A 24,676-nucleotide genomic window follows, 5' to 3' on the forward strand; every position below is an offset into this window, starting at 1 on the left:
CTCTTGTAAAACTTGGGGTATGGCATTCAGAGGAAATGAAGGCAGTCCCGTAACTGCAAAATGGAACTTAATATTTTTTTTTTCAGAGCAGCTACTTCCTCTTTTGTAATTTCATTGGAGAATATTTTATGAAGTACACATGTGCAGTAAAGGAGAGCAACAATAACCAAGACATCTCTGAAGTCAGTCCACAAAGGAATTGGAGATGAACCCTTCTCTGAGAAGAGCAGCTTTTTTAGCACTTGAGGAAGTAAGCAGGCCAACCCAAGTGCACATTGTGGACAGTAGGAAACCTTCTGGACATATTAGTAGCTGTCTGAACATAGTAGCTGAGCAAGGTTCAAATACTGCCTAAAGTATGACTGGTGAAAGCATCTCAGCAGATGGAGAAGCACCAGATCATGAGGGCTCAGTTGAGGCCATTGGAGCCCCAGTTGTAGAGCCGAAGGAACCACGATACAGAAAGTCAGAGGAGGAACTGGGGTGGGGGACAAAGAAAGATTATTTCTGACTTGATGAAGAAAGAGCAAGTTCCTTACTGGTGATCACTCTGTGCTAGTTTTTACCATCACAAGGAATGGGAAGAAAAGATTGGGGTGCGGGTGAAGAAAGAGAGAGAGTTCCTGCTGAATTCAGAGCAAGAGGAACCCCATGCTGGAGGAACTGAAAGGAGATAACAGCCAAGACTTTAAGCCATGCCCGAACAATTTAACCAAGAGGGCTTGGGTGGGTATAGCCATCTTCAGACTTATTGTATGCATCCTCAAGAGACATTTAGCGTATGTATCTCCCAGCTCCAAGTAGAGAGCAGAGAAAACAGATAAAGATGCGGTTGCCTAATCTATTACCCTGGCAGGGGATTAGATGTGGGCCTGGAGGGATGGGTGTTCTCTCTGAGGGCTTATAGGACTGGAGGGTTGAGGTCTTATCAGCAGGTACTAAGGATATGACATCTTGTGTCTGCTTCGGAGTTCATTTATAGTTGAGTATGGAAAGTAAAGTCGTTTCCCTCCATGTCCCTGTATAGCATTACAAGTTTGTAACCATCTTTTTCAGAAGGGAGCAGCTTGCTGTCCTCTCTAACCTCTCACTCAAAAGAGGGCTATCGCCAACATCCGATCAGATCATAACAGATCAGGTTGCTAGGGCTTTACGTGGCCAAGTCTTGAAAATGTCAGAAGATGCAGATTGCACCATATCTCAAAATGACAAAATCTTTACACATGCATTGCGGGACCCTGCTACTGTCTCTTTTAGTGATGAGGTTACACAGCTTCTTTGGGAGATTTCATTCTTCTGAGAAGTCTTCACACTTTTTTCCAATAATACATTTTTAGAGATTAAGTTCTGGCAGAAGACTCAAAAATTAGTCCTTAAAGCCACATTCAGTTTTCCTCTTCCTGATTAATCCAATTGCAAGTAAAATTTCTGCTCATTTAAGGACTGCAACTCCCTCATTTGTTTGAATGGGGGTGAGGGGGCAGGGAAGCTAAGCCTTGAGAGAAGTGTGAAAAATAACGTATGCAAGGGAAAAGAGATTACCTCTACTACTGAATCTGGCAATCTCAGTTTAGGTTTTAAGAACTGTATATGTGTAAGAATTGGGTTTTTAAAAAAAAAAAATATATATTTTGCTTGTAATGGTATCACACTTCTGAATGTCTCAGGAATGTCTTCTTTGCTGTTCATGCTTTTTGATATGGCCATGCTTGCTTCCCTGAGTCTTTGCGCTCTCCACCAGCTTCGGTGTAGCTTCATGATGACAAAGGTGCCATAAGCATTAGCAGTCCTGGCCATGTTTTAGTTAGCTTCTTTCTCTACCTGAGCTGTTGGATTTGACCTTTTTGGTTATTGCATGACAGCTTTTGTTTTAGAGAGAAACATCTATGAAACTGTGATGAATTGATGACATTTGTATATATGGACCATTGCAGTGTGGCAAGCTCAGAGTCTTTCGTGCTACAGTACCGTGTTAGTTCCAGGAACTCCTGAAGGATTCCTAAGCTTGCATCTCAGTTATATTCAAATCTTGGCTTGACTTTAAATTGCTCTCGTGCTATACCTACGCACTAACAGCTGTGGTCAGAAACACACCTCTGGGATTCAGACTGTCTGCCGACTTCTTGCCAGCTCTCTATAATTTTGATTCTCTCGTAGGCAGTGTCCAGGGTACAGTTGTAGGTAAGGTACATTTAGAGAGACAAGGCATGTGCAGAGCTGCTTGCATATCTAATGTTAGACTTTTAGATGCTGTCTATGTAGAAGAGGGAGAAAGGTAAGCTTCTAATTGGGAGTGTTTTAAAACATCTTAGAGGGATTTGGGTGAGCATGGGCTATATATTAAACATACTATGTGTACATTTCTTTTATATAAATGTATTATATATGCACGTCTGGTTATTTAACTAACTACACATTTAAAATCAATTGTGAAAGTGTAGAAGCTTAGCTCCAATGAAATCAGTGGCAAAGTTTTGAACACTTAAATTATATGAAATGAAGTGGAATAGTGTGGCACTGAGGATGCATTACTGAAAGCTAGTTTAAAAACGTATGTGTTATTGTAAAGATAGGCACAGGCATTGTTAGAAATCATTATTCTTTGTGTGGGTGTCTCAGAAAATAGTATAGGCATGCAACATGAAACAGTCTTAGGAAAACATTGGGACCTTCATTATTTTGGCTTATACTTTCTCAGGATAAATCTTTTTACCTGCTCCCTAGAGGACTGAAATGTTTGGATTGCATTCCAGTGTGATACTTTCTTTCCTTTAAAAATTCATGTAGTTCTTGAAGAAAGTCTCATTGTATATGATGCGATCCAAAGGCCATGACAAGTCCAGAAGGCTCTTTTGCAATATTGTAATGAAAAGTAGTTAATAGAAGGAAAAAACAAGCATGACTTGGTCATTGTAGTTCAGCCATCCGACACAAGATTTAGTACAGAGGGAATTTGGGGAGTGTGCAGAACTAACATGCATGCCCATTTTCATCACTCTTGCATGGCCATTTCAGTTTTCAGAAAATTGTGGGCTGCTTGATGTGAATATGTGTGGATGCTCTTCAGTTTCTTTGCAGCATGCAGAGAACATTTGCATGTGAAAATCTGCTGGTTTAGCTAAAAACCGTAAAGGTGAATGAATGAATTTCACTGTCAGTGATAACGCCGGGAAGAAGAAACCAAGTGTACCATCAACAGTGTTTGCTGTGTGCCAACCGATAAAAAAGCTTATCATATGCCATATGCCAACCAATTGGAAACTAAATTTGTGCCATATACCAAGCAGTTGGAAACTTTGTTCAGTTTTGATGTGGCTATTCTGAAGCAAATGTGCATGAAAAAACATGGGTTTTGTCAGCCAAATGTGTGACAGTGCCATTTCCAGACTGTGCCATTCAACTGTGTTAATAAAACTAATATTTGTATTTTTTCGTTGAAGTGTTCCTCATCAGGTGAAAAAAGAATTCTTCCAGAACCCAAAGAAAATTCAACCAAAAGCCACAATCTCCCTCCTTTTTGTTTTTTAAAAGATCTCTTCCTGCCTGGCTCTGCCTAGGCACTGAGTTGTCAATGTCATGCTCAGGTGGGATGCCCATTTTCTGTGGATTCATTCAAATCCTTATGCAAGTCCAACACTGCAGCTGTGGAAGTGTGTATAAAAACAGTGGGCTGGCTCCAGACAGCAAGCCGAGGGGGTTTGCCAGGCCACTCTCACGTGCAACGCTGTGGTCGCACAACATTCATCAGTCTGTTGCTCCTAATGTTCAGCATGCCGTGGACTTGCTTTTTATTTTCTTTCCATAAGGCACTTGTACAACTTTCACGTCGCTCTCGTTTAGAGGGGTGAGCCTGAGACGACTCTGTCATTAAGTGAATCTCTTTCTCCCGTTGTTCTCTCCGCCAGTGAGTGCCAGTGAACCCGAACCAGAGACAGAGACAGAACCAGAACCAGACCCAGAGCAGGAGGCTGAGGCTGAGGCCGAGCAGGGAACGGAGACACCCAAGGAAATAGAGGCTACAGAGGTGGGACCAGAGAGTGAGGTGGAGCAAGGACCAGAGAGAGAGCCAGAAGAAAGTGCAATACTCAGTGAAAAAGAGAGGCAGAATGAGGAAGTGAATGAAAAAGACAACTGCTCTGCATCCAGCATATCCTCAGCAAGCAGCACTTTAGAGAGGGAAGAGAGAGAGGACAAGTTAACCAGTGACAATGAAACTGGTAAAGTGAAGCTTTTTCAATACTGAAGGGTTTCTGGTAGAAAAAAAAATGTTAAATTAGCAGCTCTGTTGTTGTTAATTAGCTAACAAACCCTTTGCGCCTATGTAAGACTTCCATCACCCTGGCCAAATCTGTTTCCATTCTCTGCTTGGAAATCCACAGACTCTGATGGGGTTTCTGTGTTTGAGGGACAGTAAGGCATTGATGAAATGAGGTTTCCCTTGACTCAAGACCATTTTCTTCCCCGAAGATTAATGTATTAACCATTGAATTGTCATGTTGCAGCAACTTGCATCTCTAGCTCCCGGAGAATTTATTTGGGTTTTCTACGCATAAAACAATGAGAGGAGGGGCCCTCTTGATACGATTTGTCATGAGATTCCAGATACCTTTTCTCATGCTATTAGCTTTTAGTGGAAGAGGAAGAGCAATGAGGACTGGGATGTTTGTTCCTCCCCTCCAGTTTCCTGTCTTGGTTAGACTTCAGAAGGCAAAGAGAGATACATAGGAGCTGCTGAAGATAGGTCTGGGCTGTGGCCATCCTTAGCTCGTGTGGAGGAGGCACATGAAATAGACCTCGTCTGGAAAAGACCACTTCTGTAGTGACCAGTGGTTCTGGTCAGATATGCACCAGGCACCTGTAAAGGGTAGCCCAGCCTGGAAAACACCTTAAGAACCAGTTTTCTGCCTGGAGAGGGAATGACAACCAGAGCTTGACATGCAGCCCAGGTAGGGAGTAAGAGGCAGATTTTGACCTTCATTGATTAATTACTCTTTTCTGCTTTTTGAGAGAGAGGTAAAGGAATGTAAGGTAATTAGGGCATTTGGTTTTCAAGTCTTCTTAGGGCTGATCAGGGGAGTGCATTGTCCTAAGTTTTCTAAATTCTAGATAAGAAAACAAAAATCGCTTCACAGTGTGAAATAGTCTTGCTCTTTCCTGAAAGAAGAGGGAAGACACTGAATCACAAGGATTACCTCACAGAGATAAACTGTCAGATTGTACTGTTCATGTTTAAACCCCATCACTTTTTTTTTTCCCTGGGAAGTATTAAGTTGATTTTATTCTAAATTTAAGAGCCATCTTCTTTTCAACCAGCACCAAGATTGAATTACTTAGAATGCTATTGTACTCTTAAAGAATGTAGATGGATATATATGTAGGAAAGGGAGGGGAGGTATGACAGAGCAAGGATGTCGTTACACTATGGCATAGTCCAAGATAGTCCAAGTGCCAGTAACGGAGAACAGGTTACAAGGTTTTTTTTCCCCTCATCTTGTCTGTTACCAACCTGTTACCACTCTAATTAAAGTGCTTATGTGCTTTTTGTTAAAAGCTAAGAAATGTACCCTGTTATCGAAAAATGAACATCTTAAAATCAACTTACGTTACCAGTAGACCAAAGATTTATTAGGTCGTGCTATGTAGGAGGTCTCATGTAGTGAGTTGATTGCTCTCTAGTAGGTGAGGAGATTGGGAAAGCAAACGAGGGCGCTTTCTCCACCAGTTCTCACATTCCCAGCAAGCAATTTGGTCTTTATGAGGTGGCCCATTGGTTCTGCCCAGATGCATTAAGGACAAAGGAATAAAGCCTTTGGTCCTGGCTTCTCCTTCATTAGTCATCTGCTCAATTTGGCTTCCAACAAGTCTTGTTGCTCCGATGGTATTTCAAAGTTTTACCTGTGGAGAGGAGGGCAGAAGAGGCCACCAAGGTAGCAAGAGTCTTCATGGCAATAATCTTTGATCATCTAGGGCAGATGGAGGCAGACTTGGGGAGCCCAAATTAGAGATTGTGTCTGGGGGAATTTTGATGAGCGGTTCTGCAAAGGGATTAAATCCTGGAGGATCCCAGCTGGTGAAATTGAGAGTGTGTAGGTCATGTGGGATTTGTAGAAGGGATCCTGGGAGCAATCTTGAACAACTTTGAAGGAAAGGCTAGGAGTAGGGGGAAATCCTCTGTGGGGGCTCAGCTGGCTAAAACCTATGGTGTGGGGAAGGAGTTGTCTAGTCACGTTGTCTAGTGAAACTACCTCAGAGACAAATCTGAGAGACTACCTCAGGTGACAAATCTTGGTGAGGAAGCAACCCCATGGATAAAGTCTGAGGAAAAGTAAATAGATAATGGAAGCAGTTAATCCTCCTGCAGGAAAGTAGAAGGAAACCGTTTTGGAGGTTGTATCCCTTGCTGAAAAAGAAGTCTTTCTTTCGTCTGGGGTTAAACCTCTGGACTCATTTTAAAATGTGGTTTAGAGGCTGATCTGAATAGAGGTGAGAGTCACTTCTGTGCTTTGTGCTGAGAGACCTGTCCTACGTTTTAACGTGGTGTTATTTTAAAGGGGGGGGGGGGGGGAGTTGTGGGGCCCCGGATGTGGATCTCACCGAGGGGACACCTTCTCCGAGCGCAGGGCTAGATGTCATGGTAAGAAAGCAACTCCGTTGATGAAGGAAGCCGTAAAAGATGTTTAAAACTCTAAAGTATTGAAAAAGGTGGGAGCATAAGGGCAGAAACAAAGATAAAATGGAAGTTTAAGAGAAAGGGCAACTGGCAGGTATAAAAGAACATCTTTAAGCTTCATTACAGTGACGTGTTAAATGATTGTGATGTGGGAAGAAGGCCATTAGGCTTTCAATGCCATCATATATTACAGGGAGGGTAACAGGGGTTGATGAGCAGCATTTTCAAAAATCTTTTATAAAGGTGCTCATATTCCTAGAAATAACTTTAAAAATCTTGCTTATGCTTATACTCACCGAGTTGCCCTGAGAGCTGTGCCCTGGGTATGCAGCCTGCTCTGGGATTCAAATAGTCCATGTTGTGAAGGTGGCCCGGGTACCCAGCCAGGAGGTCTGAGGAACAGCCAGATGTGAAAGCTGCCCTGCCCTAGCCAGCAGGGAGGGCAGAGGAAGAGGAGGAGTAAGCAGTTACATGTTGACCTTTGCATCAGGCAGGGAAGATCTCTTTTATAAGGAAGTTTTCCTGGGGTGGTTCCAGTTCATGGCCAGGTGAAAAGTACAACAACCACCTCTATTTTGTGCCATTGTCATGATATTTAAGCCCCTTTCCAGATTACTAAAGATTCTGAGAGTTTGTGCACTGTATAAAATGAGCTGGGGTAGTAAGTACAAAGTGAAACCTGACAGATTTCAGGAGAAACCTGAACCTTGAAATCCTGACAGTTATATAGTCCCTCCCAAGCTACACTGATTATTTTCTGCTCCCATTCCTTTTTTGAGAATTACTCCCAGCCCATCAAGATTGGGCCATATATCAGCACTGTCACTTATTTCAAAATTTTCAAAGCTGCTGCTTGCCCAGTTTCACGCTAGTTGTGCATGTGTCCCCAGATTTTTTCTGGTGGGTTGGAGAGTGTTCTCGGTGCTCTGGCTCCCTCCCCTTGACTCTTCCCATCTGTGTGTGTGTGATTGCAGGTCCATGGTCACAGACCATTCAGGATGCTGGTGTGAATGAGCAGTGCAGCAACATCCTCAACAACAAGCGGTTTATGCTGGACATGTTGTATGCGCATAACAAAAAGCCCAAGGATGAAGAGGAGAAGGAGCTGGAGGCGAAGGAGGAAAAGAAGGAGACGGAGGAAAGCGAGGAGTCACTCACTAGCCTAGCCAGTAGGATCTCTATCCTTCAGGCCACGAAGCAGGCCAAAGATGAAAGCGTCAAAAAGATGGAGATTGGAAATCTGGACAACCAAGGCAGTGTGAAAGCCTTTGCGGAAAAATTCAACAGTGGTGAGCTGGCCAAGGGGACAGCCGTGCCTGAAGATGAAATCAGTGAACAGGTCCCCGAGAAAACACCAGCACAGCCAAAGAAGGAATCTGACTACATCTGGGATCAGCTCATGGCTAATCCTAGAGAACTTAAAATCAAAGACATGGATTTTACAGACTTGGGGGAGGAGGATGATGTAGATGTGTTGGACATGGATATGGGTCCTGGGGACTCCCTTGTTCCCCCTCCTCCACCTCCACCTTCCTTTCTGGGTTTGCCTCCTCCACCACCTCCCCTGCTGTTTGGATGTCCGCCTCCACCTCCACCCTCTGCTAATTTATTGGCTCCTCCTCCGCTGTTCAGCACTCCTCAGGGTTTAGGGTCACCCCAGGTTTCTAGGGGTCAGCCAGCATTTATAAAGAAGAAGAAAACCATCCGTCTGTTTTGGAACGAGGTACGGCCGTTTGAGTGGCAGTGTAAAAATAACAAACGCTGCAGAGAATTCCTGTGGTCGAAACTGGAACCCATTAAGGTGGACACTTCCAAACTGGAGCATCTCTTTGAGTCTAAATCCAAGGAACTGCCTGTCACAAAGGTACAACTCGTATTCAGCTTGCTATTATTTTGCTATTGTATTGGTATTCATTCTGACTTAGATCTAGGTGATTTATGTTGTTTGTATGAAAACAGTGGAAATTACTGGATGTGTTTCTAGCTTGGCCTATGACGGAAGATATTCCATGGGCTGAAACTAGGAGATGAGGCTAGGGTGGTGTACGTGCCAAGCTGCCCTCTTATCTCAGGTCTACCGGTTTTGGGATATCACTTCAGGTGGGGAATACCAACAAATTGTGCATTAGGTTGTTCGTAGCTGAGTGCCAAAATAGGTATTGAAATCTGAAATATTTTCTGTTACATTCATATAAAGGTCACAGCGTGATGATTCATATCTGTGTATTTGACAGTTCTTCACTTGGTCATATCTTCCTAATCATTATGTAGAAAGGTTAGAATATCAAACTGGATCTGCTGCAAAAAGCCTACACGTGTGCTTTGTTCTGAAGGATCAGTTTATCAGCTGGACCAAATTTACAGCTAAACTCTGCAGGGGTGTTGGGTTTTTGTTTTATGCTGGTGAACAGGCCTATTTTAAATCCTTAATTTGTACAATGTGGCTATCCAAATTTTAGGATAGAAGCTGGCACAGGAAATACCTCTGTAACTAGGATTGCCTCTTCCTTAGGAGCATTGTTATAAAATAAATAAAATAAAAGGCTGGTGACATGGCTGTTTAACATTAGACTCAGCAACAAAGGAAGTCTTTTATAGTTAAATTTAGTAGGAATTTGAAGTAGCATTAAAAAAGTTACTAGCGCGAACATTTGTTTTTCATGGCTACGTAAACGTTTTTTTCTTCTAAGCAGAATAATCGGTATCAGGGAAACAAATTTTTTTCCAGTTAAAATGCTAGTAAAAGATGTCCATCTCTCCTACTTAAAATAAATAAATCGCTTGTATGTTTTCTATGTATGCCTATGTGTTTTATAGTGACATAAAAACCAGTCAGTACCTTGAATATTTTACTTCGCTTTGGCTGGCAAAAGTTGTTATATATATTAGGTATCATATATATTATTGCTTGCTCTTAATCTGGGGAGACTGGATGTCTCACAGTGAAAGTTCCCCGTGTCACTTGTCTGGTTTATTAACTCAAAATTTTCTAATAGTCACTCTTGATCTTCTTGGCCAAGTGGAAACATTGCAATTTGAACAATCAAGCCCCTCATTAAGTACCTAGCAAACTGGTACATAAATACGCGGCTCGCGTAGATCCTGCCATTGCTGTTCTTAGCTGAATTTTTTGTGACACAGATGCATGTAGATCTGAAACGTATGGCGTAGCAGCTCTAAAAACACATTCAGCTGATTGTTCATTTGGCTGATGCTGAGATTAACTTCTCCCTCTAATTCCTTTTCTGCTGAGGAAGGAATGCTGGTGACGTCGTGGCGTGTTACTCCTCATCTCTCTCCCTGTAAATACAAATCTGCCACAGATGGTTCGTAGATGGAAGGAATGAGAGCGTTTTCTTAGATCCATAAAATATTTAATTCCTCGAATTGAATGTGGAATTATGACATATTTGCCATTTCCAAACTTTAGCTTTGTGCTAAATGCCAGTATTGTAATGGATCAGTATGGCCGATTCTTAATCTTTTCTTCTCACCCAAAATTTTTGATAAAATGTTAAATTGTTGGAATTTTGACTTGTTTATTTTTCCAGTCGTTTACCGTGCACTACCTTTGGCCATTTCCCCCCTCTCCCCTTGCGCTTGCTTCCCAAACCTGCCTGGGCTGCCTGATGCTTTGGCACAGCTTTTGGCTTCTGGCTGGAAGATGAGTGACCAGGTTTCTTTGAAATTAGTGCAAGTCTGAGGAATGATTTAGGTGACTGCTTTCCTCTTGGAGACTAATAACTGCTCTCTGTATGAGACGTTATATTTTTGGCTCTCTTTCCACCCCATCCCATAACACAGACATAGAAGTCTCATTGTCTCTGTAGAGAAGACAATGGTGACCAAGGATTACCACAGTGGAGGTCTACTCAGACTTCCAAGACTCCTGCGTGGTTTTGGTGAATACCAGCAAATCTTCCAGGGTAGAAGACGGTCCTTAGATCAAGTGAGAGTGGGGCTAATTAAGCAGACCGCTGAATCTGTGAAAGACTTGAGGTTTGGTATGAAGATTGCACTCAAATTAGGATAGCTCTCGCTTTTTCCAGACTGCTTGGTTTATTTCCAGGGAGTACATTCCCCGTTGTGTCTAGTTTCTCGTGTCCAATGGCTGCAATCCAAAACAGGTTTATTCTATAATATCATAAAGTCTGACTCACAGCTCAGTTGGTTCAGCTGAGAAGAAGCGTGCAGAGCAACAAATCAAAAGTCAAATCTCCAGATTTCATAGCAATAGATGGAAGCAGGTGCATGGAAAAGGAACAGTCCAGAAGGATGAGAGGAAAAGCGAGGTCAGGGTGTGTAGGGGGGGGCTTGGCTCTATCTTGTGCATATGCACTTTCATACAGCTGTAACCAATTTTACTCCAGTTTCTAATCCTTCACTTATTTCCACAACACACAGCTATAAACAGCTACTTCCTGGCTCATGAGAAGTTTTTCATTAAACACAATAGAACTGCAATAAAACGAAGTGGATTTTAAATTGTAGGATGTAATATAGGAGTTGGGGGCGGCTGGGAGGGGAGATTCTTGATTTTAGAAAAACTTATGCCACACTGGACAACTCACACATTTATTATAGTTAATGGAGCACCTTTAGTTGCAGAGTGTTTATTTTCTGGAATAGAGGACCACGACATTCTGTTTGTGAATAGAGAGTGATCAGGTATCCCCCCCAAGCCAGTCTAGAATTTCTTTCCTTCTCACTCCGCCAAACAAAGCAGGTATTTTGGCAAAGTACTTCAAAGTGTTTATTTTTCTGTGAAGAGAAATGGAAACACGCAGACACTACTGAATCAAACAGGGTTGTTCAGCCCTTCTGCCATCCAGTTGGTTCGGCATGTCATTTGGAAGTATTATTTTGCTGATTCATCTATACCCTGTGGGACATAGTGATCCATCATGTACCCACAGACATAAAAAATAGTAGGAGTGAAAAATTAAGGAACGTGTTTTCACGTGTATATACATGCCTAGACACAAATTCCTTTTGAAAACATTTTTTGCAATTTGAATAAATGCCAAGACAAGTCATAAATGTGGACCAGAATTTCTGAAAAAGATTATATATATGTATCCCAGACAAAACTAGTGGCAGCTGAGTGATTCCATTTTAAATCCGCAGGGCTAAATCCTTGCTAATTGAGATAGAAATAAAAAAATTGCCATCTCGCTATTAAGGGATTGCCCATTTTTTTTCTGTTCTACTGATGTAGTTTAAATGCAGGAGATATTTCTGACTTGATGCTCATGTATAATTACTTATTTATATGACCACTGGAAAAGTTATTTAAATTTTTCTGCTTCTCATATTACTTAAAGCAAAGAGGCATGTTTTAGACTATGTGCTCATCAGACTACAGACCTTCTGTGGGATGGTAACCGTTTTTGACTAACCTGTCTTGACTACCCAGCCTTCAATAGAGGCAACAGAATCCGGCCAGTTAGGTCTTGCAAAGGTCTAAATTCACTGCAATTGTTAATACATTGCAGGAATGTTTGCTTCCCACAAATTATACCACCCGATATATTTGTATGTTATAATTAATTTCATATTTACATTGAATAATATAATACTCAGCAGCTCAGGGCTTACGTTACATACTGACACATTAAAATATAAAATCAAGTGCAGTAGTGCACTGTTCACTCAAGTATTTGAAGTCATTCTCTGTTAATGAACTTATAAAACAGAGTCTGAAGTCACCTAATATTGTAATAGAAGTTAATAGTTGTAGCTTCTTTTAACAGTCAGGCACTTACACATGTGCAATTTCATTGCAGCCAAAAAGGAATTCTTTTCCTAGCGGTAGGGTAATAAAGTTCATAGTAGTAAAATCTTTCTCTTTTCTTCATCCTTTCATTTATTTGGAAAGGATTTCTTTGTAACTCAGCCATCGTCCCCAGAATGGATTTAAAATTCTGCCCCTGTTTTTGAAAAGAGTTACTTACCCCAAATTTTTATACCCCCTATGCAGTTATAGCTCTGGAAAATACCTACGTGCTTACATGCCCTATACAGCTCATGTGTCTTTCAGAACGCAGTGCTAAGGAGCAAGCACACTGTTGCAATCGCAGTCATCCCAGCAGTTAGCATCGTATGTCCCTCAAATGAATAGGTCTCTCGTCAAACTTAGGAGCCGAAAAACAGAGCTGCAGATCTGAGGCTTACTTACCCGTACTGCATGTGGGAAGCCTAAATTTAACTCCTTTTCCCTTCTGCATAAATTCTCTGGAGCTGTGTAATTCTGTGCTGCGAAGGACAAGGTAAAAAGTGGTGGTTTAAAAAAGGCTTAGTGCGATACAGACTCAAGAAGAAGCAGTCTCTGGTGAACCCCCCTTGTATTTACGTGGTCTTGGCCACTAACTGTGGTCCTGAAAATGTGATTAATGGCCCTGGAAGTAAAAATGACTGCATTAAAGGAGAAGCTGCATCTCCGATCCTTCAGGTAGCTCCCCAAGAAAAAGAGGGCTCTCTTACTCAAAGAAGGGAAAGTTCAAGAAGGCTTCAGGGATGCTTTTAAGGTGTTAAGAAGAGGGCAGTTGTGACAGAACAGACCTATAAAAATTGAAAACAAACGTTATCTTTGCTCTCCTAAAATTTACCTTGTTTACTGCAAAAGTGTTGTTTCTTTTTAAGTTTAAAAAAACCAACCCGCATTACTTTCACAGTTGCGTCACACCACGTTAATCGTGTTGGTAGGATGGAAGGGCTGTGGTGCCAGGCGGGTGCTGGGCAGGCTGCTGGGACCGGTGGGCGTACCAGGCGTACCTCCTCCTGTGCAGGCAGGGAGCTGAGCTGTGCCAGAAAAAGGCATCTTTGTAACGGTGGAACTGCATTCCCGTTATGGGCTGACCCACAGCCGGAGGTACTTGGATTAAATCATGTTTATTAATTTAGGCAGTTCTTCCAACTCAGCATGAGCGTGTAGGCCTGGCAGTAGGGCATTTTTTGACTCCGTGGTGGCTGTGGTGCAGGCCCAAAGGAAGTGGAGAACAAAGCTTCGTGGTCTAAAAAGCAACCCTGAGCACAGATCGAGACTGGGGCAGTAAGAGTCTCCTCCTGGGCTTCCCCCAAATCCCCAAGAGATGTAAGAGGCACTACTGCTGTAGACAACACGGATGATTCTCTGTTCTGAACAGTTGTATGGGCTGCCATATTGCAGCCTGGAAAGAGGGATTGCTTAGTCTCTCTCTTTGCCCCTGCGAGGTGCATCTGTGCGAAGGCTGCTGCTGCCAGAGCCACTAACCACAGTCCGGGTAACAGGCTCTACAGGGAGGTCACAGTCACGTCTCTGCAGCCTGTGCCTTGCCGAAACATGGGTTTATACACAGCGAAGCATGTCTGTACTTGCTTGCATCAGTGTGCTGGTCTTCTCCCTATGCTCCTATGCTTGACAGCATCCCTCAGCCCATCTCTGGTAGGGCAAAGGAAGGGGAAGCAGAGAAAACGTGTTTCCAGAGTTCACGTCTATGGAGAGGGAGGAAAAATCCCTGTGTATGAGGAGCAGAGTCCTCTCCTCTTGCAGCTGCCTGGTATATGACACATGTAGTTGCCAGAGACACCTTCTAGCATGGGATAATGAGAGAATGAGAGGCATGCTGGGGCATAACAGCAAAGATCACGTTCATCACTGTATTGTGCCATAGAAATGGTTTGTGAGTCGCCTTGCCTAGTTGGTTCGCATTTTGCCCCTATGAGGATGGGGAGAGAGAGGGAGAAATTTCTTGTGTCTTCTCTAGAATGGAATTTAAAGCGTATGTTGTTAGTTCTTCGTGCTTTCATTATTATGTATACTGTAGTTTATACTCAAGGTGAGATCCAAAGATTATGTCTAGTCTCAAATAAAACGTCAAAAAGAGCAGAAAGGTTGAAGTTGTTCTGCACCTGTGAAGGGCTTGATGGACATATCACGAGCAGCAAGGTAGAATACCCTTCTTCTGACAGCCAGAGGTCAGAAAACCATGCCAGTGTCTCCAGAAAGGCCTCTACAGCTCCTTTGCCAGTGCCCAAAGTGGATTTATAACACAGGAGAGTGCTGGCAGGCAGGTGGGAACCACCCTGCCTGTTTCCCAGCCAGCCACGCAGGCGAGAGAGGGTCGGTGGCCACTCCGGGTTGACGCATCCAAGGGGGAATTGAGCCCCGGAGCCCATCGGCCGCCCGGCTGCTGCCGGCCAGTCCTGCTGCACGGCAGAGCTCTCGCCCGGCAGAGACAGCTGCGGGCTTTTTTCAGACTGACTCCTGCCGTGAACTGCAGCGTTCCCAGCCCTCGCGGGGACTCCTGTGTCTCAGGCTAGCTCGGCTTTGCACGGCATCTGAGACTGCGTTCAGCTCTCTGGTTAAATCCTGGTAGCTCATGCTGATACCAGCAAGGACGTGGGAGAAGAATTCAGCTTTTTTGGATGACTATAAATGCATTAGATTTACATTCAGTGTCAGCACCCTTGAGGAGGGGAAGTCATTAGTGAAAGGAGTGACTTTTTCTTTATAAAACAGGCTGGAGGAATAATATTCTTGTGCTTTTCTTTACCAAGAAAACTGCTGCAGATGGGAAGCGACAGGAAATCATTGTATTGGACTCAAAACGAAGCAACGCTATTAATATTGGCTTGACTGTGTTGCCCCCTCCCCGGACTATCAAGACTGCTATTTTGAACTTTGACGAATATGCCTTAAACAAGGAAGGAATAGAGGTAAGAAAGAGTAGTCGATGTCTTCAAGTCTGCATTTTCAATGTTTCCTTTTTTTTGATGTTGCATATGGTACAGGCCACACTTTTTGTGGAATAGGGAAAAGGGGGATTACTATATCATGCCTCAGAGTTGAAACTCATCAAATCAATGTAATGTGCTCAGAAGCATGTAGCGTTCACCTGAGGTTGGGCATGCTCAGTAAACGTGGATTTCTCTGCTTTGTTTGGGTCTAAGTTTGAGTAACGATGGTGTTAATTCCTGTCAAGATTTTCAGAGTATTATCTGTTCCTCTGGAGCTTGACTGAAATATTGTGAGCAGTAAGCATAGGCAGTGATTTGCTAGGGCTGATGCAACTGGTACAGGGTTTAATAAAGTCCATGCCCAGCTAGCTGTTGGAGTCATTCTAGATTGTATATCTAATGGAAAACAAATACAGTGACTAGTTCTGCTGAAAATAGCATTTCTGTGTTACTGTTGTTTGAAGAAAAGCAGTTGGTATAAAGATTACAGATGATGTAATTTTTACCATTACATGTTTGACTTTGCAGATATTCTTACTGAGATCCAAGATGAGCTCTGTTTATTATTTTTTTTATCAAAACATTTTTTGTCTATGAAGTGTAAAAGAAGCCTGCTGCTCCCCTGTTTTTTTCATTGTGGTTGTATTCATTTCAAATCTTGGTTGGTTTTTGTTTTTTTTTTTAATAAGCCTGTATCATCTAGTAAGAGTAATCTGCACAACTACAAATCTCAACCAGTGGCTGAGCTGCAGAGGTCATGTATTGATTCACAGTCACCTTTCAGTGGTTTGGCACTGTGTTTCATGATTTCCCCCTTTCCACCTTCACTGTGCTGACTACAGAAGAAAATGAGAAAAGCTGGCTGGAATGGAAATGGAGTTGCCAACAGTTACATGCAAAAGAAGTACTTAAGGCAAAAGATCGTTCTAGCTGGAAGGCAAGGCCTGATTCATCCCTACTAGAATATAGTTTCTTCCCAAAGCTATATTACTTCTTTGCTATATACATACCTTACTCATATTATGAAAGTGACAAATCAGGCTAAAAAGGTAATTTTTCATGACCCAGCTCATGTACCCACCACTGTAGTTTGCAGTACTAAGCTTTAAAGTGTTGGAGAGAACTACCCCTCTAGCCAAGCCCAACTCACAGACCACCGGTTAGATCTCAGTGCTGTAGGCAGTGTTTCCATACAAAGTCCAACATAAAATGGCTGATAAAGAAGGACACGTCTTTATTATCTTCCATGTATCCTCTCCTTTGAGTTGTGTCCTTCTCTGGCACACTTAACAGAAGTTCAGCTGCTCTGCACAGCTCACCATTTCCAGTGCCAACACTGGTAGCTGGGCTGTCCATCTGCCAGCCACCTGTGGTGTCCACAGTTGCGAGTGCCTTGTACCACCACACCCTCCTTTGGGTGGCCTTTCCATTAGCCGCCAGAAACCCATAATTTCATTTAAAATATATATGCAGGTAGATTTCAAATTGAAGAATTCAGAAACCAGGAAATGATACACTGTTGACATACTTGCCCAGTGCTAAAAAAAATGGGATTTCTGAGTTCCGTGTCCACAGCTTGAAGCTAAGGATGTGAGTAATCCTGATGTGATCGTTCAGATATTTAAAATCAAGAGAAAGGGAATAAGCTGAATATGAGCCGGCAGTGTGCCCGGGGGGGTGAGAAGGCCAACAGCATCCTGGCTTGTATCAGAAATAGTGTGGCCAGCAGGACTAGGGAAGTGATCGTGCCCCAGTACTCGGCAATGGTGAGGCCGCACCTCGAATACTGTGTTCAGTTTTGGGCCCCTCACTACAAGAGAGACATTGAGGAGCTGGAGTGTGTCCAGAGAAGGGCAACGAAGCTGGTGAAGGGTCTGGAGCAGAAGTCTTCTGAGGAGCGGCTGAGGGAACTGGGGTTGTTTAGCCTGGAGAAAAGGAGGCTGAGGGGAGACCTTATCGCTCTCTACAACCACCTGAAAGGAGGTTGTAGCGAGGTGGCTGTGGTCTCTTCTCCCAAGTAACAAGTGGCCTCAAGTTGTGCCAGGGGAGGTTTACATTGGATATTAGGAAAAATTTCTTTACTGAAAGGGTTGTCAAGGATTGGAACAGGCTGCCCAGGGAAGTGGTTGAATCACAACCCCTGGAGGTATTTAAAAGCCGTGTAGATGTGGTGCTTAGGGACATGGTTTGGTGGTGGACTTGGCAGCGTTAGGTTAATGGTTGGACTCGATGATCTTAAAGGTCTTTTCCAACCTAAATGATTCTGTGATTCTATGGAGCAGAGCCCAGGTACCTTGCACCTTGAGAGGTGAAGCCTTTATTGGTTGGGAAGGATGATGTTCATGGAGAAAAGAGCTTTTTTTCTCAACATTGCATATTTATTTACTTCTTATCAGGTAAAACCCTGCACTGAATTCAGATTCCCTTCCCAATCCCCAATTTACAGATTTTTCTTATAGCACGTTGTTAGAGTCAGACAGATGTTTGTAGTGAGATAGCGGGCTGGACTAAGCTACGCAGAATTGGCCAAGGGGTGCAGAGAGATACAGAAATGCATCATTGTGCATCCCACTGCTTTCAGCAGACCTGCCTCAGTTTTCTGTACTCCCCCTTTGATCTACAGTGTAGACAAGCTTTGTTTCCTGTTTCTCTTCTCCTCTGTATCCATCTGTTCACTGGCTTTAGCCTTGGAGTTAGCTTAGAGGGAACAAGGGTTGTCTTTTCAGTCTACGTTTTTAAAAAGTTTTCTGGTTCATATATACAGTTTCTAAATATTAGGAAATAATTGGTAGTGATAATGAATGAATCAGTAATAGTGTAAGCATCAGCTTCATTTATATAAAAATGCAGAGAATAAAGCAAATTATTTGCTATATAATATCCTTTATAGCTAATCTATGGGTTGAATGAGGCAGGACTGGTATGGAAAAAAATTATGCAATTGGTCTAATTAAAAAACTGCATCACAGTGGGTACTCAAAAGCCTTTCTGCATAGTTAATTGCCTAGAAGAGATGTAACGGCTAGTAAGCAGAAAAGAGAGATGTAAGGAGAGCAGAAGAGATGTGATGTGTGCGGTGAGGACATAACATTCACTGCTAAAATTTCAGATCTAGCTATAATTTAGGATCATCTTCAGCTTTTAAGGGATCCAGCACAGAGCAGGGCACCAACAGGGTATAAAGTCACCTGAGCCATCCGTTGCCTTGGCTGTGAGCTCTGTGCTATGTCCCTCACTGAGGAGCATCGTCACTGTTGTGTTAGGGTGCGTGTGGCTTTAGTTCTGCACCATGGTGGAGATAAGTTCAGATTAAACGGTATCTTAAAACTGACTTTAGCAATTCGTTTAAGGACAGTGGACTAAAGTAGTGCTGACAGTAGTGCTAGCAACAAGGCAGTGATGCAGTGGGATGCAGGCTACCAAGTTTGTGGTAGCTCAACTCATCATCAAGTTCACAGTGACCCAGTAAACCCTCCACTACTGTCCTACGTTCTGCTGAATGCTGCTTTGCTTGTGCCACTTAACTCTCGTTAGTAATCCATACTTCGCTTTTTAACTTCAAATATGTAACTAAGATAGGAGAAAAAATTCTCCAGGTATTTTCAAGCCCTCTATACCTAAGTATGTTGCATATTTTAGACCATGTGTTTGAAGTGGTTAGGTACCCCTGAGCTATGAAATAGGGCAGAAAATGGGGCATGGTGCTAGAAAGGCAGATGTGGTCCATTTAGTATGCAGAGCAGGCACTGTTAGGAACGTATTTTCAAAGGAAGGCACAATGTGTGTCTGCAAGCATGCATCAGTCCAACTAAAAAAATTTTTGCCACCTTACATTTGCCAAAGTGGTTGTGTTTTCCTTTCTTTGAAAGCTTGGCATTCATTGTGTTCAAACAACTTGGAGCTCGCTGCAGGATAAAGAACTGCCTGCTTAGCATGGATGAGGGCTTTCTGTGAGCTAAGCAAAAGAGGAGAGCTTAAAAGCCTGGCACCTAGTTTTGATGAAGTGTATCATGGGCAACTGCAAGAATAGAGTCCACCAAACCTGTCCTTGGTGCTTGTCTTTAGTAAAAGAAACGCCCGAGTCCCTCTGTAAAGTGCTACACAGTAAGGGAACATGGATTGAAATCAAATTATACCAAAGTGTGTGATGAATTTAGCAGAGTAAAACTGGGGTAATGCTGTGAGGAAATTGAGGTGGGTTGCTTTGTGCTTTACAATATAGCTTTGTGATGCTACACAATATTGCATTGCATTGGTAAGTATAGCTTTAGTAAAACTATTTGAAATGAGAAAACTCTCCAGGTGTGCTAGGCCCTCCATACCCACACTTGTGAAGTACTTTGAAGTCCATGTGTCTGGCATGGCTAGGTAGCCCTGAGATGTAAAAAGGGGTAAGAACTGAGAGCCTGGTGTTAAAAAGGCAGATGGTGACATGTATAAACAGAAAACAAAATTTGATTTTCAGAAACAATCAAGGTATTTAAGGTTTTGTTCTGATAGTTGCTGTGGTACGTTGGCATTTGCAGTTTCCAATTTGTTTAGCGAATGCTTTGTAAAAGTGTGATGGGATGTTTCAAATTACGCTAGCTTGCGTGACCTGAAAGAACACCTCTTTTTACAAGTCTAGACAGAAGAGAGAACGGACCTAAGGGTGCCTTGCTAGCCGTACACCCACAGTCAGCATATTGCTGCCCTAACGAGTTTCAGACTTTATTTAAAGAAAAAAAGCTACACTTTAACTCCTTGCAGCAAACCAAAACATCTTCTACAGTTTCTGTGACCAGCAAAGGCATGTTGATACATATCAGTAGAGAGCTGAGGAAGTGGAGCGGTCTGGCCGAGGCAGCAGCTGTCAGTTCCCGATTCACAGGGATGGCTGTCGGGCATTTCAGATGTAGTCCCTTCTCAGAATTGGATCATTTTTGGAAGAGTTGAAATAAAATTAGTGCAGGCGACCTCACTTACTGTGGAGTCCTGACCTTCATATGCTTTTATATTTTGTTAGAGTTTCTGCAGGTAATGCAAACCACCGATGTGTCTCATTAATAGCTGCCTGAAATGCTGAAGTGTGGGAGCCTTTTTGGAGCTGAGTTGTCTGCCAAGGCCTGTCAAATGTCCAATGAAATATCCACTAATGTGTATTTGGTTATGCAGCTTACGAATTTGGTTATGCAGCTTACGAATTTGTCGGCCTCGAGCCACAGAAAGCTTTGGACCCAACAACAACCAGATATTCAGTTTACTAATTTTTTTTTTTTTTTTTTTTTTTTTTTGCCTGGTAAGATCAGCTGAAACCAAATATGAAAGCCAAGGCACCCCTGCAACCTCATGGTTACTGAGAAGCCCCATTATCGCTTGAAAGAGATAACTTAAGCACCTAATTTCCGCAGAGGCTCCAGGCTATTCACAGTCTCTGGTTAGGTGCTTCCTTGCTCCTACACTGAGGCCCGTAACCCTCAGGCACATGAGGGTTGTAAATTTTTCCCCGTTAGCCTTGTAAGGCTTTCCTCTTAGAAATTTTTGGAGATCACACATCAGGATGGCTGAGTCCAGGAAATAAACAGTTTGATCCCTTCGCTGAAAGTTCATGCAAGTGGCTGGGTCCAGCAATCCAGGAGCAGCATAATTAGGATCCGTTATCTCATGTGAACAGGATCTCCAAAAATTACTTCTTTTTCTCCATTAAAAGATTTGTGCACTAGTTTTCCTCAGAATGTTGGTCTCTGGCCCAAACAGTTGTGTGAGAATGCATGGAGGTGAAATACATGTATCACACATATTAGAGGATATAAGCACATGGTTTGTTGATAACCAGTTCTTCTTTAATTGACCTGAAGAGTGCTGTACTAGGGAGAGCGTTATGAACTAGTGATTAGATTCAAAGCTATTTGTGATTTAATGGTCACATCAAGGGCCAGTAACCTTCTGCCCTACTGTGTTTTTATGCTACTTTTACTGTCAATGATGCTTAAAAAAATATTAATAATAAAAATAATATAAACTGGCAGGTGGTGTACTCATCAGTTAGTCAGGGTGGAAAACAAGAATAGGAGCATTTTACCACTTGCTCAGAGGCAGACCAAGGATGGTGACCAGCAGGATCAGAACTATTTGCCCGAGCAGATTAGAAGTGCCAATGAGTAAGTCGTTGTTACGGGGGCAGTTGCACCCCGGATGGCGTGAGACCTGCCAGCAGCCCCGGTCCTGTTGAGGCAGGGCTTTTGGTGGCAGGGGTGATCCTTGGCAGCTGGCACCACAAGTACAGGCTCTTTCCTTTGGCGTTCTCCGTTTCACATACTACGGTACGCAGCACAGCAGCCTTGCAGTACTTGGACTCGAATGCTTTTTGTCAGCTCCATCTGGCTTGTGGTGTTTACATAAAGCTCGAGGAGGAGAGTCCCTTTGGAAATAAAGCTTACTGTTTCATTGCTTTCTTCAAACTGCCGGAAAGCAGTGAAAAATCTCTGGAGTGAAGGCCCTGGACCACCACAAAATACATGTGGGATCCCTAGGTAGCTACCAAAAGCCCTAGTTATTTGTAGGAGGCAATTGAGAATACTGCTGAAGCGATAGCCTTCAAAAATGCATCAGAAGCGTTTTTACATCCATCACGTGGCTACTGCTAAACTCTCCATGTATGGATGTTCATATGATCCTATTTGCAAGCTGCCCTGGCTCAGCTGAGGGGGTGTTGGCTGCTTCTTGTTGTTGAAGAGGGGAGAGGCAGTAGGAGGCCTGACGTCTTCAAAGGACACTCTGCAAAACACCTCTTCTTATGAGTTTCAGACTCAGACTCACTTTTTTATGAACTTTTTTTAGATGAGTATTGGTTAAGCACTCAGAAATGCCCTGAAGCAGCTACTTGGAAATCTCTAGTTGATGTTGGGTGTGACCTAAGTTACAGATTTCAGTGTGTGTGCATGGATGGGTGGATGGATAGCACATCTCAAAATCTAGACACAAATGCTATCAATCGGAACAGGTGTACATCAGAATATTTTCCAGACAGTCATTGACAGGGGAAGGAAAAGCACCAGAGTGTATTGAGGGATTTTCCTCCCCTTCTTTTGTCCTAAGGATATTAATTTATTGAGGTGGAAGCTTGCAGTGTCCCAGCAAGGAGGCTTTTTTTTCTTTTTAACTGAAAGGCAGAGCCAACATTAACAGAAAAAAATGCTTCTTTATTTATGTTTATGGAAGTCAGCATAAGAAGATGGACAGCAATACAAATGCTGTGGCTGAAATTAAATAAGTCCCAGTTCAACAAATTGAACATTATTTGCCTGCTTAACTCTTGTTCTTCACCTGATTGACCAGAAAGAGTCCCTTGCTCTCCACGCTTAGCTCCAGCGCTGTACAAGGAGCCAGATGAATTATCGGTACTGGAAGGGGGCAGTTGTGCTACTTTGATGAATTGGCTATGTCCAGTGCTGGAACAAGGCTGTAGTTTGGATTGGCAGGTCTGATAGCTCTTTGGCTGTATTTTTATTATTCTCTCCTCCCCTCCAAAACAGCCTCTATCATTATAGAAGGCTACAGCAAAAACATGTCATTCCTCACATGAATAAACATAAGTTGTGTTGAAAATCTACTGCTTTGTTTTAATAAGGCATTGATCAGCAGGGTAAAGACCTCAACTTATCTGATGCCTTTATGTTGTTTTGCTTTTCTTTTTCATTTTAGAATGCATTTATTATGTTAAAAACTAATTAAGAAGCAATACCTTAGAGAGCAATACTTTGAGAAGGAAAGCTGCCACATGTGAACGAGCATATAAAATCCAAGAATTAAAGGGAAAATAGAAATGTTTTGAGTCATACTGACAGCAGAAACTGAAAATATTGAGATCCTTTTCCATCAATATTTTAGGCTTTTCAGATCAAAAGAGAAAAAGGCCATATGCTATGCAATGCATAATACAACTTTAAATTCATGTGTGTTCCTTGGGAAGCTGTCTTCAGTTCAGGTGAAATTTTTGGGAGTGACCTAATAGGCTGCAATAGTTGTCATGTTTCATAAAAAACAAAACAGACTGAACAAAAAATAATAAAAGATGAGAACAGCAAGGGACAGGAGTCCTCAAGTTATTCCTCTATGCCTACAAATGCACTGGAAGATCCGTAGATGTTGAGGCTAAAAGAGACCTGCTATCTACTCTGACCTGCTCTATATCACAGGCTGAAAGATTTCACTCATTCTACCCTCACTTCCATATGTAATTTACAGAAAGGTGGCCAATTCTGATTTAAAGATATGAAAGCTGAAGAGAGCAGTCCTAACCAGATGCCTTGTCTGTCTTCAGTGTTTGATCCGGTGATTAACCATATCCACTGATTACAAATTTTAAAAAATGCATGTTAATACAGTGGTTTTCAGCTGCAGATGTTTGAGATAGCAGGCCTTGTTTTGCTCTCTCGTGCGGTGGGTTAGTGTTTGGTTACTACAGTGCTGTCCTAATTTATCGGCCAGTGACTAAGGACTTCTGCCGTTGCAGCTGAAAGGTCACCCAGTGTCACAGGAGCTCAGGCGAAGTCCAAATGAAGCTCGTTGCGTGAGCCTGCACTGCAGGAGCGCTTCCCACAGGAGCATCCCCATACCACTACATCCAGCCCTTGCGTGCCTCTAGGTCCCGCCGCTGATGCCTGCCTTTTGTCTCTCTTCACAGAAAATCCTGACCATGATCCCAACTGAGGAGGAGAAGCAAAAGATCCAGGAGGCGCAGCTGGCGAACCCCGATGTCCCCCTGGGCAGCGCCGAGCAGTTCCTTCTCACCCTCTCCTCCATCAGCGAACTCTCTGCCAGGCTCCAGCTCTGGGCTTTCAAGATGGACTACGAGATAGTGGAAAAGGTGAGGGGGAGGCAGGGGTGGAGACTCTTCCAAGGCTTTGCTTAATCTTTCCCTGACGTTGTTATTATATGAGCGTATATTTTGAGGAAATGGTAAATGGGTCGCTTTTGTTTTGGTGGCCAGCCAGGAAACAGCTAAAATGATCCTTCATAATCTGTTCTTTCTATAAAAGAAAATTAGAGATTATGTCTTCCTTCCTTTAATTAGGTAGTAATGATATTGGAGCAAAGAAGAGGGCTAAATCCTTACCACATCTTCTCCAGATGTTGTTATTCAGGAAATCCTTACTCCAGAGCAGTAAGAATCTTTCTTTGGATAGATTGAATGAGGACTACACTCTTCAGCCTTACATCGTAAAATGAGAGTATTGATCTTGCATCCATTTGAACTAAGGAAAACACCATCCATTAAAGTTATTTCTGTTTATAACCCTCTTTCAA

At 42.7% G+C, this 24,676-nt stretch overlaps 1 protein-coding gene across 13 annotated transcripts in view; it reads left to right on the forward strand.

Moving 5' to 3' along the window:
• The window catches only part of FHOD3 (formin homology 2 domain containing 3), a 413,703-nt gene that overhangs the window by 338,246 nt on the left and 50,781 nt on the right, over positions 1 to 24,676 (forward strand). For 12 of the 13 annotated variants that reach the window (XR_012774388.1, XM_075494120.1, XM_075494122.1 and 9 more), the window contains 4 exons: positions 3,906 to 4,217; positions 7,645 to 8,534; positions 15,209 to 15,367; positions 24,054 to 24,236. Coding sequence is in view for 12 of the 13 variants with exons in the window: in XM_075494120.1 (XP_075350235.1) it covers positions 3,906 to 4,217; positions 7,645 to 8,534; positions 15,209 to 15,367; positions 24,054 to 24,236 (1,544 nt within the window). In the remaining variant the exon portion in view is untranslated. The remainder of the gene's footprint in view (positions 1 to 3,905; positions 4,218 to 7,644; positions 8,535 to 15,208; positions 15,368 to 24,053; positions 24,237 to 24,676) is intronic. The other variant, XM_075494125.1, reaches the window with a different exon arrangement.

Source organism: Mycteria americana, chromosome 2 (genome assembly GCF_035582795.1).
Source record: "Mycteria americana isolate JAX WOST 10 ecotype Jacksonville Zoo and Gardens chromosome 2, USCA_MyAme_1.0, whole genome shotgun sequence".
Taxonomy (NCBI): Eukaryota; Metazoa; Chordata; class Aves; order Ciconiiformes; family Ciconiidae; genus Mycteria; species Mycteria americana.